We start from the raw sequence: 15561 nt of genomic DNA on the forward strand, positions 1-15561 counted from the left end.
TGCCATTTCATGCCAGAATAGCAGTGCAGTGTGTTTCCCTCCTAGCCTAATTCAACATTGGAAATTCACAGGATGACTACAGTTGCTATAACTTTCATGCTTGATTGCAGGAAACTGTTTGCGGTAACTGATAGGCCTTTATTGATTGCTTGCAGTGGTCGGGCCTGAAACGGGACATTTAGTTCAATGAAACATAATTTCGTTGTCTGTCAACTAAGTATTTATTTGTGGCGTGCATTTGTGTTACTGATAGTTCGTTTCATATATTATATTCAGGTGTAAAAAACTCCTTATTTATCTATTTGACGTGATCACACTGGCAATTTAATGATTGCCTTCTCCATTTTGCCTTGAAGAAATGAGAAATTTTTAGTTTTGTTCTTACTTCATGAACTTTGCTTTTTTCGTTCTTGAAAAGGAGCATTATTCACTTTCATGTTACAGCAAGAGGCACATAATTACTCTTTTAATATTAATGTTATAATGAAGAGGTTAAAACCTTTTTGATCCTTCTCTTTCACTTGCAATTTTGTGCTTTCGTTTATATCGTGGACATTGTTGTAATGGGCATCATTCTACATTTGTCCTTTTCCTTCAAACAGCCTCTATCACCATTTCAAACACTGTGCATCCTACTGCAAAACCTTGCGTCTTGCTCATGTTTACCATCACATGCAGCTCAATGACTTCCTGCCGGTAATGAAGCTGTATGACCTGCTGTACCCGGAGAAGGAACCACTGCCATTCCCAGACGTAACCAAGCCGCACTGCACTCGGGCTCTGGCCATCACGTCCATCTGGGTGCACTTGACCCGCAAGGCCCAGTTGGAGAAAGTGCGGCTTCAGAGGCCCCTGCCACATGCCTTGTCCAATCACCTCGAGTGAGCTTCTCTGTTTGTTGTTTTCAATATAAGTGTAAAAAAAGTACTAGATGCAGCAAAACAAAGTTAAAGGGTTGCTACTAGGCTTGTGGAAATATCAATTCTTTAGTTCAAATTCATAGGAAGCAGCATTATGGTAATAATTGTAAGGGGAATAATTAAAATAGTTGTGGGATTTTCATGAAGCCTCTATCCATAAGTTGACAAATCAGAAAAATAAGGGGTCTTTCATTTGTAAATGTGTAAACAGTTTCATCTCAGGAATTAGTGTATTTTCAACGTTCTGCTATTTAGACATCTAAAAAAAAGAAAGCTTTCGCATATTATGTCGGTTTAGTAGATAAGGTGGCGGTGCTTCAGAGACATTTAAATAATCAAACAGGGGCTGCGAAAAATTGGTTGGTGGGTGCGAACAAATTCATTATCTTTGGTTTCTCTTGACTACAAATTGTGCCAAAGGAAATTGACTTGCTTACCAAAACCAAAACTGTTGATTGCTCATGTATTCAAATGTATAGTTGTTCGTTCCAAATGCTTATAACGTTCTGAATACTGAAATTCAAACCTAAGCAAATACTGAATACCATAATATTCTATTGATTTTTCAACATATCAAATTTTGTTGTGGTATGGCAGAGCCCACTTATCACATATGATGTTGTGTCATTTCTGGCTGTTAGCTGATTCAGTGTGACATGCTTGCTTATTAGTTCTGCATGAGTAAGTTGTATATGACAGTTCAGTTAATGTCCACAAAAGTGTGGGAGGAAACTAAAATAGCTTTTATGTTTGTTGTTAAAACTGATTCGGTTTCTTTGTCTTCATTCACATTGTGCTATAGTCGAACCATTTAGGGAGTTGATAGGTCAGCCTGACAGTTTCATCCGAGTTAAAAGACTTTCTCCTAAAGAAGTGTTTTTATAGTTTCAGAGCAGGTACCCAATGTGGTCTACACAACTGTGCCGCGAGTCAAGCACGGGATGTTCTTTTTTAGACCATACTAGAGTTTTGACGAGAAAGCGTCAAATGGCTCATTGAGTAAAAAAGCCGGCGTCTCGCGTCTGTAGCAGCACCTAAATTCCCATTGGCTGCGACGCCTTGGCACGAATGCACCTCGACGAAGCAGAGTGGGTGAAAGGGAAGACCTACTGCTGTGATAGCATGCCAGGTATCGCGTAAGGGGAGAAGGTACCACCACGACGCAAGTCGCCTTTGCTCTCAGAAGCTTGTTATTCGCGCGGTCCTTGTCCGCGCAAGGCCTCGGTAAGGCGAAATCAAAACACGCCAAGCATGTCAACACGCTTGCTTGCCTGCGAGGAATTCATAACTCGAAGGATCGCTCAGCAGCATGCAGTTGGACATTGATGCTCTCACATTCACACCTCATAAGAAGTGCTTAGGTGTTCTCAGATTTTTAAAGGCTGGCTGTGGCAAATAGCCTGATTATAGTCCTTCAGCTGGATTACTTGAATCGGTGGAAATTACTTGTACGAGAAATTGAAATGCATAATTGACAAACTAATGCGAACTCACTGATTAACTTACTAATTAATTACATTATGGTGCATATTGCGATTCGTGAATTGTGGCTGGTAAGTTTGCAAGGCATATCCACTTGGAGTGAATACTGAGGATGGCACCTATTTTGAGAGAGGTGTCGTCAAACATGTGCTAAGAATGCATTGTCATTCCAGTTACTTTTTTCAGAAAAGAACATTTTAGGCATTGAAGTTGTAGAGCAGCTGAATAAAACAATGTATTTCATTGCCAACTTTGGGAATTAATATAAACTGTGTCATTCTATAAATGAATTGCAAGTGCATATGACTTATGAACTCACTGACGACAATTAGTAAATTGCAATATGTGCTGTAAAGAAATTAATGAAAAAGTTGATTAGTGATTTCTTGTTAACTTATAAAAGTTTGGCCACGAAGTATTGCAATCAGTTTTTTGTTCGGTATTTACCGAAGACGATCGTCGCAAACGAAGCTTTAACCTTCCACTTGATTGCCCGCCAGTTGAAGATATCTCAGTGACTGAAGAAGGTATTTTATCTCTCGTGTTAAATTTAAATACTAAGAAATTGCATGGGTTGGTTGACATACCTACTGCTTTTCTCGTGAGATATGCTGAGTGATGCTCAAAATATCTGTGCATTCTATTTAACAAGTCTTCATTGTGTGGAAAATTTCCAGGTGACTGGAAGTACGCAAAGGTTACCCCTATACCCGAATCAGAAAACAGGTCGCTTATCACTTCATACAGACCGGTTTCATTGTTGCCCACATGTGCATAAACTCTTGAGCATATTATATTAAAACATATTTCGGCCTTCCTTAATGACAACAATATAATTGATTCCAGGCAGCATGCGTTTCGGAAGAGACTGTCTACAACAACACAGCTACTCGAAACTATCAAAAACCGTAGCAATTCTAGACATACAGGGCCAGATTGAGATGATATTCATAGATTTTGAAAAAGAATTAGACTTCTAAAGCTACAAACAATACTTAAAAGTAATTAACTGATTTCATTAATTTTTGCATGTCTGTCTTTAAGGTGGCAAAGTGTGTTTATCAACGGCATGCATTCTGGCTCAGCACCGGTTTGGTTGGGCATTCCACAGAGCTCGGTCCTTGAGCCCCTGTTCTTTCTAATCATTGTCAATGACCTAATAAAAGAACTGAACTTGAAAATACGATTATCTTCAGATGACTGTATATTATATCAACAAGTTATTAGTGTAAATGACCAGGCCTGTTTGAATTCTTCACTAGCCAAGGTAAAAGCATGGTGTGCCACATGGCAAATGAATGTTAATGCAAAGAAAATGGTTTCTATGTCAGTAACACGAAAACAGCGCCCTTTAAAATTTTTTTACAGTTTCAGTGGTTATGATCTATCTATGGTTAGCAGCTACAAATACTTAGGCCTCGTAATTTCATCTGACCTTAGATGGAACGAATGCATATCCTATATTACAAAAAGCAATGCACAAGGTTGGTTACTTGAGAAGGGCGCTACAACAGTCCACGACAGTCCAAGAAATCCGTCTTTTAGTGTACACAATGTATATTATACCAATTCTTGAATACGCCTCAATAGCATGAGACCTGTACACCCTGAAGAACATTACACAATTAAAAAGAATTCAAAGAAAATGTGTTAGATTCATATTTAACTGTTATTTTTGGCAAGTGTCTCCGACTATTCTTATTAGTAAAGCATACCTGGAGATGTTAAAATTAAGGCAATATAGGGACTGTCTGGAATACATGTATTTACTTTATCATGATAGGCTGGGGATAGATAAGGATATGTGTATTACTTTTAGTTACTTGGTGTGTAGCACGATCTAATCATCTGAAAAAATTAAAGGAATTTTCTTGCAGAACAGATTTATTTAAAAGCTAGTTTTTTTCTTGAACGATAGGCGAGTCGAATGGGCTCACCGCCAGTACATAGGGATGCCGGACCGTCCAGTCATTCTGCAACATGCTGAATAACGTTTAGACGAAATAGTGTTGTTTTTTGTGACATTATACTTAAGTCCTTTGTTCGCTTCCTCGTCATTATTTTTTGTAGATTTTTGCTGCTCAACTGCCCGAGCATCCGTGATGCCTTTCAGCATACCAGTATGAATGCAATTCTTTTTCTACTCCTTGTTATCAATATCCCGTTGTTATCAATATGCTCTGTCAGGGAATATCTGTCTCCTACAATATTTTGAATTCTTGTAATGCTTTTTTGTTGGAATGCTCTGTACAGCTCGTGCGGTTCAAGGACTATCTGTCTAGTGCAATGTACTGAATTCTTGTAATGCTTTTTCTTGCTGTTCATTTTTTTTTTCATTTTTACATTGCACTGCCCAAGGCCTAAGACTAAGGCCGGCAGTATATTGTAATTAAGTAAATAAGTAACTAACTTAAGTAAGTAGGCAAAAACTGATTGATTATGCATTTTGATTTCTCTTGTAGGTAATATCCACTTTTAAGTAATCCAGTTTAATGACTAAAATTATGCCATCTGCCACAAGCGATTTTTAAAAAAATTCTGTATAATCTCAAGCAAGGACGCCTAGTATAGTAAGTGAATAAAATTGGCGACTAGTTAGTAAGAAGAGCGTTTAAAACCTTTGTCTTGCTGCAGGTACCTGCAACAACCCTTTGTGTCAAATACGACTCTCAGCTTTGGAAATGATTACTGGATCTCGCTTCTCTGCAATGCATGTAAGTATGGTTCATTCATTCATGCGGGTCAGTGTTTCTAAGCAAGTCTGTGGCTATGAGGGAAGCCATGTAGTGCAGGCCTTGAGATTAATTTTGACCACCTTGGTTTCTTAACTGTGTACCTACGTGCGAGAAAGTTTTTTGCATTTCACCTCCATTAAAATGAGGCCGCCGTGGCTGAGAATCAAACCCACGACTTTGTGCTGACCAGCAGAGCGCCATAGCCACTGTGCCAACACGATGGGTGCACGTAAGTCGTGCTACTGTCTGCGATGTCAGGTTATGCGGAGCAATCTTTCAGGGCTGCAGTGAAACTTGGATAAGCAGAACATCGTCAAATGAAACTTTCAGCTACATACAACTGTTTGCGGCATTTTAGCCACTTTTTTACTGCTTGTCGTTATAGAGTGCCATCCTTTCCTACTACAAGGCCTTAAGCAGAAGCTTGTGCAAGTTAGCTTTTGACTTGAGACTTCGAATGCAACGTAATTTTCAGTTCCTTAATTTTTATAGAGCACTTAGTTATTAGTTAGCAGTGAAATGCCTGTTTCTGAAGCGATATTTCACTGCCGTAGACACATGTATTTATGATAAATTTTGTATGTGTTTCATGTGCGTATTCAAAACTGAGAGATGAATTTGTGCACTGAATGTGAAAATGGGGTTTTGTGTAGATAATAAAATGGAAGTTTGGGTTGTGTTGATAATACATTGTAGCCAGCTAGCATGCTAGAGACAAGGAAAGATAAAATGTAGAGACATTTGTCTCTGTCTTTTCATCTGTCTGTCCTTGGGTTTATTTGCGCACTAGAGGTGTGTTATTTGCACACAGTGTAAATAACATCACATGAAGAGGAAAATGTGTGAAAAGGATGCGATATAGAGGATCCTGTTGTCATGTTTGCAACTGGAGGAATGGAATGAACCACCCTCTGAAATTGTATCCTTTAACAACAATGAAAAATTTTAAAAATCATTGGCTAATATTCTGTAATAGGAAGTATACATACAAATGATTGTTGGTTGATTTTATGCTATTTATATTACACTCTCTTGTTATGCTGTATTCAACGAACTCTCAGCTAGCATTGTATATTTAGCAAATAATGTGTATAATCTTGCATTTTACTTCCGCCCTGTGGTTTCATCTTTAACCCGCTCCCCTCTCGTGTTGAAATGCCCTGAAGGTAAAATAAACAAAGTGTATCAGCTAGACCAACGGGTGTGTAACCAACAGATAGTGAAAGTGCAAGAGTGTATGCCGGCAACTACAAGCCGCAGGTAATAAGGCAAAGTACAGAAAACATTGCAGTTTTATACCGCACATTGAGTGCACAACATTGATGGACTCTTCACCCAAATGAATTAACAGAAAAATTCGACTGTCATAGGAGAGGTTTGAGCATTTCGAGTGCAATCTGTGTCTTGCTGACAAAAAAGGTAGCTACGTTTTTCATTAAGTAGAAGTTCTAGAGCTCTGGGCATATGTTGCGTTTGTGTTCTGAGTGGAGGGGCTTGCTTTCTCATTCAATTGGTAGTTTGTGCCTATTTGCGTTGTCCTTGCCATTGCAGTATAAGAAGTTTTGAGTCATGTTTAACTAGGGGAACCACTTTCAAGTTCTTGTTTGTGCTGAAACAATTGGCGAGCCTGGGAGAACAAGTTCACCTGTAACGATGACACATGGTGTTTGCATGTTGTGTAATGCTTGGCTGCGGTCTTTTGCAGACAGCACGAATCAGGAGTACTTTATACGCCCCATGGGCGTCCTGGCCGAGGCCATCCAATGTAGCCAACGCAACCAGGGCTCCATGTCGTCGTCAAATTCCAACACGCCTAACCCAACACACCCGCTGGGCATGAATGTGCTCGATTCACTAACAGTTCACACCAAAATGAGGTGGGTATTCCCTTGCTCGGAGCACCTTCAACGTTGCTAGCTTACTTGATCAATTTTCAAACTCCTGCTTGGAACATAGTTAAAACTTTACTACTTTTAGTGTCCTGGCGTGCCTGCAGGGCACATTTTGTAGTATGCGCTATCACGTGACAGATTACAAGGAGTAGCTATATGTGACCTAGGGTCTGAGATTGGAAGGGCATACAATCTTAAGGGTCCTTGTCATATGTGACTGTGTAGTCTATGGTGTAGTGCTCTCATACCAAAATGTCTGGCATGAGCTGTGTGGTAGTGCAAACTTTGCTTGCCAGTCATTGAAGGCACTGAAACGGGGTCACACATGGCATGCCAGTTGAACAACAGGCACAGTAGATCTGGAAATATTGGTGCACTTATGGTAATTGAACTACTGAGAGGCAACAGTGCTTCGTTTTAATTGCCCAAAATCGAACGAAGCCATCCAAGACAGAAGCATCACTGAAAGTATAAACGAATATACAGAGCACACTTTCTCTTTATCCTAGGTGATCAGAAAAAAAATCGAGTGTGCATACATAAAGCTAGTGAGAACACTGCTATACAAGCTTGTCAAATCAGTAACCACCTCATGTTCTTAAATGACCTGCTTTATCAACACTTCATATTTCAAGCTGTAACTGCTGACTGGGCTGAAATGTACAGTAATGATTGTACATAGTCACAGCAGCATTTGATTGATTGTTGACTGATTTCGTTTCTAATTTTTGCTACTACTGAACTGATTACTTGTTATTCAAATAAATGCTTATCAACTATGCATTTGCTTCAGGGTCCTTAAACTTCTTTGAAACATAATTAATGGAGGACTTGAAACAAGTTATGTGACAGGGCCAGCCATAGTGTTCCGCTGTAAAGCACAAATATTAGGCAATGAACAGCTTAAGATCTATAATTTAGCTACTGTGCCACCACTGGAGTACAACAAAGTCGAAACTCTAAAGCTTTGTTGAAAATTTTTTTGCGGTTAGAATATAAGACATTGTTATTATTTCTTGCGTATTTTGCCTTTTTAGCCTGATCCACAATGTGGTGACTCATGTGATGAAGATCTCGCAAGCCAAGTCGACAGTCTCCCTTGCGCCAGCACTCATAGAAACCTACAGTCGTCTGCTGGTGTACAGCGAGATCGAATCACTTGGGATCAAGGGGTTCATCAGTGAGTGCAACGCCAGTACTTGTTCTTTCTTTTTTGATATAATGCACAAAGTTAAGTGTGCACATCGTGCATGAGTGGGCATCATGCCCACGAAAGTGGAAATCAGTGTTCAGAAGGCCAGGTCACTGTGCAGTGAGACATGTTCGCTCTAATGTCTTCTTGGTTCAATAAGTGTTAAAAGCTGAAAGTTGTGTTAACTGGCACAGATCAGGTAACCTTAGCATTAAGTGGAGTGTTACATATAATCCTTGAAAGCTCACATTTCAGTATGAAATTACATGGTGAAATTCGAAGAGGTCAAAAATAAGTCTGAATAAGCTCAAGAACAAAAGCCAACTGTTTCTGTATGTCAAGCTCATGCAGAAACATTTAATAGTGCCTCATTCATACTTGATGGAAATGTACCTGCCAGTCAGTTCCTACTAAATTGTGTGCAAGTGTGCTTCCATCTAAAAGATCATGTTCCCATTTTCATGTGTATGTGTGTAGAAGTGTGTTTTGACTATGAGCAGTGAGACATTGATGTGCACCCGATCTATGCAGATCACCTGCTGCCGACGGTGTTCCGTCAGCAGGCGTGGGGCATCCTGCACACGCTACTGGAGATGTTCAGCTACCGGCTGCACCACATCCAGCCCCACTACCGCGTCCAGCTGCTGTCGCACCTGCACAGCCTGGCTGCCGTGCCACAGACCAATCAGACTCAGCTGCACCTCTGGTAGGTCGCTTTGCACTGGCGCTCGTCCAGCTAACTGGCAGCCGACTCAAGTTGGCTTCATCTTTGTGTTGAGTAGCACAGGGCAAACACAAGAAGTTTGGTAAGTCAGCACCTTGTTTGTCGTATGTCCTTCTTGTGTCTGCGTTTGTCCTGTGCTACTCAATACGAAAGTAATGTACCAACATGCCCAAATTTCTACCATGTTCAAGTTCGTCATCTCTCAAGCAGAAATGGTGGAAGGTTTTCAGAGATGAAAGTTAGTCTAAACAGCTTGTTGAAGCGCCTGAAACAACCTCACACAGTGGCAGCATATGGGAATATGAAAAAGAAAAGTGTGCGACCGCTCTATGATTAACATGGAAGGAGAAGACACATCCTACTTTCATGAAAGATGTACAGCATTGATGATTGCTTGTTCAATGTGAATTCTATGAGGAAACAGGAGATCTGATTTAGTTGAAATGCCCTCTACCCTTGGGAGTAGAAGTCTTGAAACAATGGCATCAGCAGAAAAATTTTGTTTTTTCAGAAACAGCTGAGGCAGTGTGCAATGTTTCAATGTATTCCAATGGCCAAAAGGTGTGCATAGGCTATACTGCCTAATTTCAGCCTGAATGCTTACTTTGCAAAAAAAAAAAAAATGTTTTTCCGCAGCATGTGTGGTCTCGAGACTTTCGCTCTCAACTGCGCAACAGAGATAAAAAAAGGTGCAAGAAATCCAGTATGCATGCAATAGCACAGCATCAGCTATGAAACCAGCAGAATCCTAACTTGATGTAAAGTAACAAAGTATTGTTTCAGTAGTTTTACTGTAGTGTGAATGAACCGCTGGTATAATATAAATTGTTTGCATTATAAAATAGGATAAGGTTTAACGTTGAAGACTTTGTCGAAGTTTTAAAACATGCACTTGCATTCTTGCATAGTTGCCATATTGTTGCCATAGTGTTTAGTTGTCCACAGCCAATCATTGTGTCCCTATTTCTCCTTCACTTTCCATGCCCAGTGTCGAGAGCACTGCCCTCAAGCTGATCACCGGCCTTGGCAGCGCGGAGGTCCAGCCCCAGCTCTCTCGCTTCCAGACTGAGCCCAAGTCACTGCTCTCCTCCGAGTCGGAGGAACTGAACAAAGCGCTCATTCTGACGCTCGCCAGGGCAATACATATCACTGGTGAGAAGGAGCATTGGGTCATAGTCCATGTCTCCAGGTCCTTGCTAGTGTGGCGACTGCACCATGGTCAATGCAAGCGATACGAGGGTTGATCCAGAAATAAGGTTCCCATCAATTTTAGGAAGAGACAACATTGTTCATTCTCATAGAAATTTACATCATTGTAAAGATTAAACTTTGCTCTATTTTCTACCTAATCGCCATCATTTTCTACACATTTTTGTAGATGGTGCTCCAATTTCTGTATCCCAATGTCATAGAACTCTGCCACCAACCCATTGAGGAAGCGTTTCACCTCTTCTTTGACTTCATCGTTGCTCCGGATGTATTGGCCACTCAAATGTTCCTTTAACTTGGGGAACAAGTGATAATCACCAGGTGCGAGGTCTGGACTACGGTGGGTGGGGCATTGACAGTCCACCCAAAGTTTGTCAAAAGTTCCTAGGTTTGATGGGAGACGTGAGGTTGGGCATTGTTGTGAAGCAGCATTACACCGGTTGCCAGCCATCTTCGCCGCGGTTCTGGATAGCTCACCTGAGTTTTCTTAGTGTTGCACAATAACCGTCTGAGTTGATTGTTGTCCTACATTCCATGAAATTTATCAGCAGTATCCCCTTACGATCCCAAAAAACACTGGCGATGACTTTGCCAGCAGGAGTTTGTTTGAACTTCTTTGCAACTGGTGACTCTGGGTGATGCCACTGTTTATATTTTTGTTTCGTTTTGGAAGTGAAATGAAACACCCACGTTTTGTCTCCTGTAACAATGGAGTACAACAATCCTTCCTTATCTTCTTGACACTTTTGGAGAAACTGGCGAGCACAGTCAAGGCATTTTTCATGGTGGTCTGATGTCAATAGCTGGGTACCCATTGAGCACAACACTTGTGATACCCCAATTGTTTCTGTCAAAGCTCTTCTCACTGTACTGTAAGAACTCCCTGGAATCTGAGCTACAAGTTCACGGATGGCGATCCTCCTGTATTGAAGCGCTTTGCATATGGACTTTATAACCGCCTCCAAAACTGATAGTCTTCCACTTCGTTCTTCATCGTGGACTTCCTTCCGACCGGCACTAAACTTTCTGCACCACTTTCGGACGTGTTGAACGGACATACACTTATCGCCATACACCTCTGTCAACTGACGATCAATATCCACGGGTGGAGTTCATCCAGCATGCAAAAAAGTGAATTACGGAACGAATTTCGCACTTGGCTGGATCAACAATGAGAACCTCCATATCGGACGGCTGCTGAGCCAAGAATGAGCGGCGCAGCGAAGCGCGGCCAGGGGGAATCGAGAGCGAGGGAACAGCCGCGCACAGCAGTGTTGCCGGATTCCGCACCTTCCGTGTGGCTGAAGCTGCTTGGGAACCTTATTTCTGGATCAATCCTCGTTATATACAGGGTGTCCCAACTAACTTTTGCCAGTTTAAAAATATGCGAATCCCATATAGCTGGACAGAACCAAGGTTGTTTGCTGTCGCTTGAAGGTGCTCAAATTATGTGTTTTCATTCTGTCAAATCAGGTAAATAGTCTTAATTAATTAATTATTTACCTTCCCAAATATTATAATTATATCAAAAGTGTCAATGAGAGAATTGCAGAGCAACATGAAAAACGCCTGATACAGCTTTCTGTTGCTCTGCTCTGTCCAAGGCCTTACTCCGCCATTAGCTGTACTTGCAGACAACTTTCTGTGGCAGTAAAAAGAAAGTCACAGGGGCAGAGCTTCTGCGCAAGTGTTACTGTACCAAGTAGTCCTGTATAGCTTGAGAATGCTTTCGGTTCCTTGCGGAAGGTGCTGAATAAACAATAGCTTCCACGTGTGCTTCCACACATGGAACCAACATAGCTTCCACATTTGCCGAAACGTGGAAGAGCAAAGCAGAAAAATAAGTCATATTTAACACTCAGTGGTGTACTTTGTCTTATTTTGCTGTTGTAAAAATGTTTATTTCTTGCCGCTGTTGGAGCCCTGTTCTAATTTTTTGTGTATCTCACCAACGCTGTACGCTCGCTTGTAAATACTCACTTTGGTCGTATCTATTATGTCATGTGTTCTGGTTATTTGTTTTCTCTCACTCTATCTCACATCACATGCACAGCAGCATGAGGAACTGCATACCGCATATTTTTGTTCATTATATTTTCGCAGACGGCCATTTCAGGGTGTTGCTGCCTATAAATGAATGCCCCCCCCCCCCCTACTTGCATGCTGTGCTCAGGGTCCGAGAGTCTGTCCATGGTGTGGTGCAAGGAGCTTTTGACGACAGCGATGCAGCACACACCGCACAGCTGGTCGAGCCTGACGCTGCTTAGCTTCCCCCAGAGCCTGGCCGAGTTCTTCCAGCAGCACCAAGCACAGCGGGAGAACAAGGCCCAGCTCAAGCGTTCTGTTGAGGAGGAGTACCGCAAGTGGAAGAGTATGGCTACCTTTTGAAGGCCTGTGCTGTCCTTTACATGTAGTGTGTCATTCAGAACAGTGTGGCCAGAAGTTTCGTTTATGTGGCAAGTTGGACCAAGGTGCTTGTGGTGTAAAAATAAGGCGAAAACTGGCTTCTGGTCAATCATTTCTTCTTTATTTAGGTGAAGGGCAAGTTGCACTTGAGACTACGTGCCATATTTTGAAATTAAAGCCCTTGACCCCTTAAGGGATCTTGATCACTCGAACTCGTCATGAGTGAGTGTCCCTTTTTCACTTATGGCAAGCCCTCCTCACAGTGTAGATGACAATGGAAATTCGGTCACCATTACTTTTACTGTACTAGGTTTCCCACAACATTTTAGACACATTTCTGTCTTCTAACCATGGTAAAGGCATATCACATAAAATTATCCACTATTTCTGAAAAAAAAAAAAAAAAACATTCCCTTTAAGGGGGTATAGCAGGGCAAATCGACCAAAAAACTGATTTTTTGATTTCATCAATAAAAAATAATACACACTGTGGGGAGCAAAACAGTGCAGCGGCGAGCGCGTAGGAGTGCTCTAAGCCATTTAAAAATGGCGCCAAAAAGCGCGCCACCTGGTATTTAAACGTGACAGACGCGAGGGTTTGTTTACATGTTGTATTCCGTTATTTTTTCAGTGTTTACGTAATTATGTTTACTTCATGTTTACGTTTACGTAAACATGAAGAAAGGTTTTGGGGAAGACACCAAAAAAGCCAGAAAGTTTCTGTACTCTGCTGGTGCATGTTGAACGGTTGTAGTGAAGGTGCAAACATAAAAATGCGTTTTTCTCAAAATCACTTTTTTCAAAATTCTCGGAACTTGATGTACCTTTTCTGGAAAACTATACAGCCAATTACGCTGAAATTTTCCCAGGATATACTCACATCCCTTGCAAGTAATCTGAACCTAAATGTGTGAAAAAATCACTCGGGTATAACTAAAAAAAAAAAGAAAAGATTATTAGAAAGACCCTCCACGGTACGAGACGTGTGACGGCAATATTTTTTTTCTTGTGACGTAAATGTAACAAAGCTTTTTTTAAAGGTTCCAGTTAAACCCACTATTATACAGAATTATTGTGTGAAATTTTACGGTCATGCTGTTTTTTGTTTCTGAGGAAAGGTACATTTTATTTTACATCATAGCTTAAAGTTTGGTTCTCAAATACACAAAAAATAAAAAAGGCCTGCAGTAAAAAAATACACCAATTAAGGCCAACACTATTGATATTGAGCGTGCAGAATTTCACGCTAATATATACAACAGTTGTTGAGATATAAAGCTGAAACCAAGATAGTTCATGCACCCTACCATACCCCCTTAAGGAGTTAAAGAACAAAAACTTCAAATAGCTTTATTTCGTGGTTAGCATATGTAAACTAGCTTCGAACATCCAACTGTTTGATTTATGCATGAACAAAGTGGTGCCTCTTGTGTTTTTCCAGCGATGAGCAATGAGAACGACATCATTGCTCACTTTTCTCAGCAGGGGACGCCACATCTATTCCTGTGGTAAGATGCTTGCCTTTCATTTTTCTGTCATTAGAAACGTTATAGGTGACATATCTGACATTGAACCTGTGACTTTCGGGGCCTTTGAGTGGACATTCTAAAGTTCGGTCTGACTGTTTACTTCAGCCAGTCAGTGGCTTACCATAAAGTGAGAGTAGGTGCCTTGATAATAAAATTAAAAGCTCCTGCTCTATGTGACTAATTCAAAAGCACACAAATGTTTCTGAGAAATTGTGCATAATTTACAGTGTTGTGTTATATTCTTGCACTTGAAATCCAAACAAGACAGAAGCTCACAGAAAGATAGAAGCTAGGAGTGATAACCAGTAGTAGAGCAAGGAATGTCGCTGGAGCGAACGTTGTGACAAGGGCTCAAATACAAGTCCCCTAGTTGAAGCAATCCCCAAGCTCCAGCAACCTTCCTTGTTCAACTACTGCTCATGAATTCTTGCGTTTGATGTCTTTCATCACATTGAGATGTTGCAGTGCCACGTTGTGCTCACTGTCGTTTATTTTCAGCCTTCTGTGGAAGATGTTGCTGGAAAATGACCGCATCAGCCCCCTGGCTTACAAGTGAGTAACTTTATGAGGTGATCTTGCCATGATAATGTGAAGCAAGTGAAGGGTTAATGGTTAAAGAGCTTTGACTCAGCATTAACCCCTTCATTGACACTCTATTATCCCGAATTCTGACCAAAAGTATCCAATTCTCTTACCCATGAATAATTTATGAGAGGCAATGTAGTCACTATCCTAGGTGCTTAGTTATACAAAATGTCAACCGTTTATTGCAAAACTAAAGCTTACATTGTACAAAGGAATTGCAAGAAAATGATAAGTAGCCTCGATAAGCAAATGAAGTTGCAATAAACTGAGAAGTATTGCGGAAAAGCTGAGCTCGTCGTACTTGGCTGTTTTTACCAGAAACGTGCGGACGAACCTAGTTCATCCATGGCACGGAGGGGGTAAGGAGACCGACCTAGTACCCCTCAGAAAAAGGCAGACTCTTTAGAATCTGCATATTGTATCTTGATTTACTTCGTCATTTTCTATCGTCTTCTCACTTTTTCCAGAATTTTGGACAGGATTGGCGCTCGTGCTCTATCCTCACACCTGAGAACATTTGCAGACTTTCTGGTGTTTGAAGTGTCCAATTCAGTTGGAGGGCAGCACGTTAACAAGGTAAAAAAAAAAAGCAATCTTGAATTGAGTAAGTGCTGTTGTATGATTTGACAGTTCTTGAGATTTATGGCATCAGTTGATTTCCACACACTGTTCCATTTGCTACAGCATTGCACCAGCCAAGACATTCATCGCTAAATGCTAGATTCCAAATCTTCTTTTTTATCTTTGAGACTTAATTCACATATCTAACAAGGGTACCACATGAGGCATTTCAGAATGTGGTTACATGGCAAAACATTCAGGTTTGATGTTGGTGCATGCACGCAGTAATATTGTCATGTGTGGAAAGACAGAGACAAAAGAAACTG

The 15561-nt window shown here is 40.9% G+C and overlaps 1 protein-coding gene across 1 annotated transcript in view; it reads left to right on the plus strand.

Annotated features, from left to right (window-relative positions):
* Positions 1-15561, plus strand: part of MED23 (mediator complex subunit 23) — a 47880-nt gene that overhangs the window by 12855 nt on the left and 19464 nt on the right. Inside the window, exons 12-21 of the mRNA XM_065447298.2 lie at positions 679-881; positions 5037-5116; positions 6843-7014; positions 8067-8209; positions 8753-8927; positions 9934-10097; positions 12328-12525; positions 14002-14068; positions 14588-14641; positions 15142-15250. Of these exons, the coding sequence (XP_065303370.2) occupies positions 679-881; positions 5037-5116; positions 6843-7014; positions 8067-8209; positions 8753-8927; positions 9934-10097; positions 12328-12525; positions 14002-14068; positions 14588-14641; positions 15142-15250 (1365 nt within the window). The remainder of the gene's footprint in view (positions 1-678; positions 882-5036; positions 5117-6842; positions 7015-8066; positions 8210-8752; positions 8928-9933; positions 10098-12327; positions 12526-14001; positions 14069-14587; positions 14642-15141; positions 15251-15561) is intronic.

The sequence above is a fragment of the Dermacentor albipictus genome, chromosome 6, assembly GCF_038994185.2.
Source record: "Dermacentor albipictus isolate Rhodes 1998 colony chromosome 6, USDA_Dalb.pri_finalv2, whole genome shotgun sequence".
NCBI lineage: Eukaryota > Metazoa > Arthropoda > Arachnida > Ixodida > Ixodidae > Dermacentor > Dermacentor albipictus.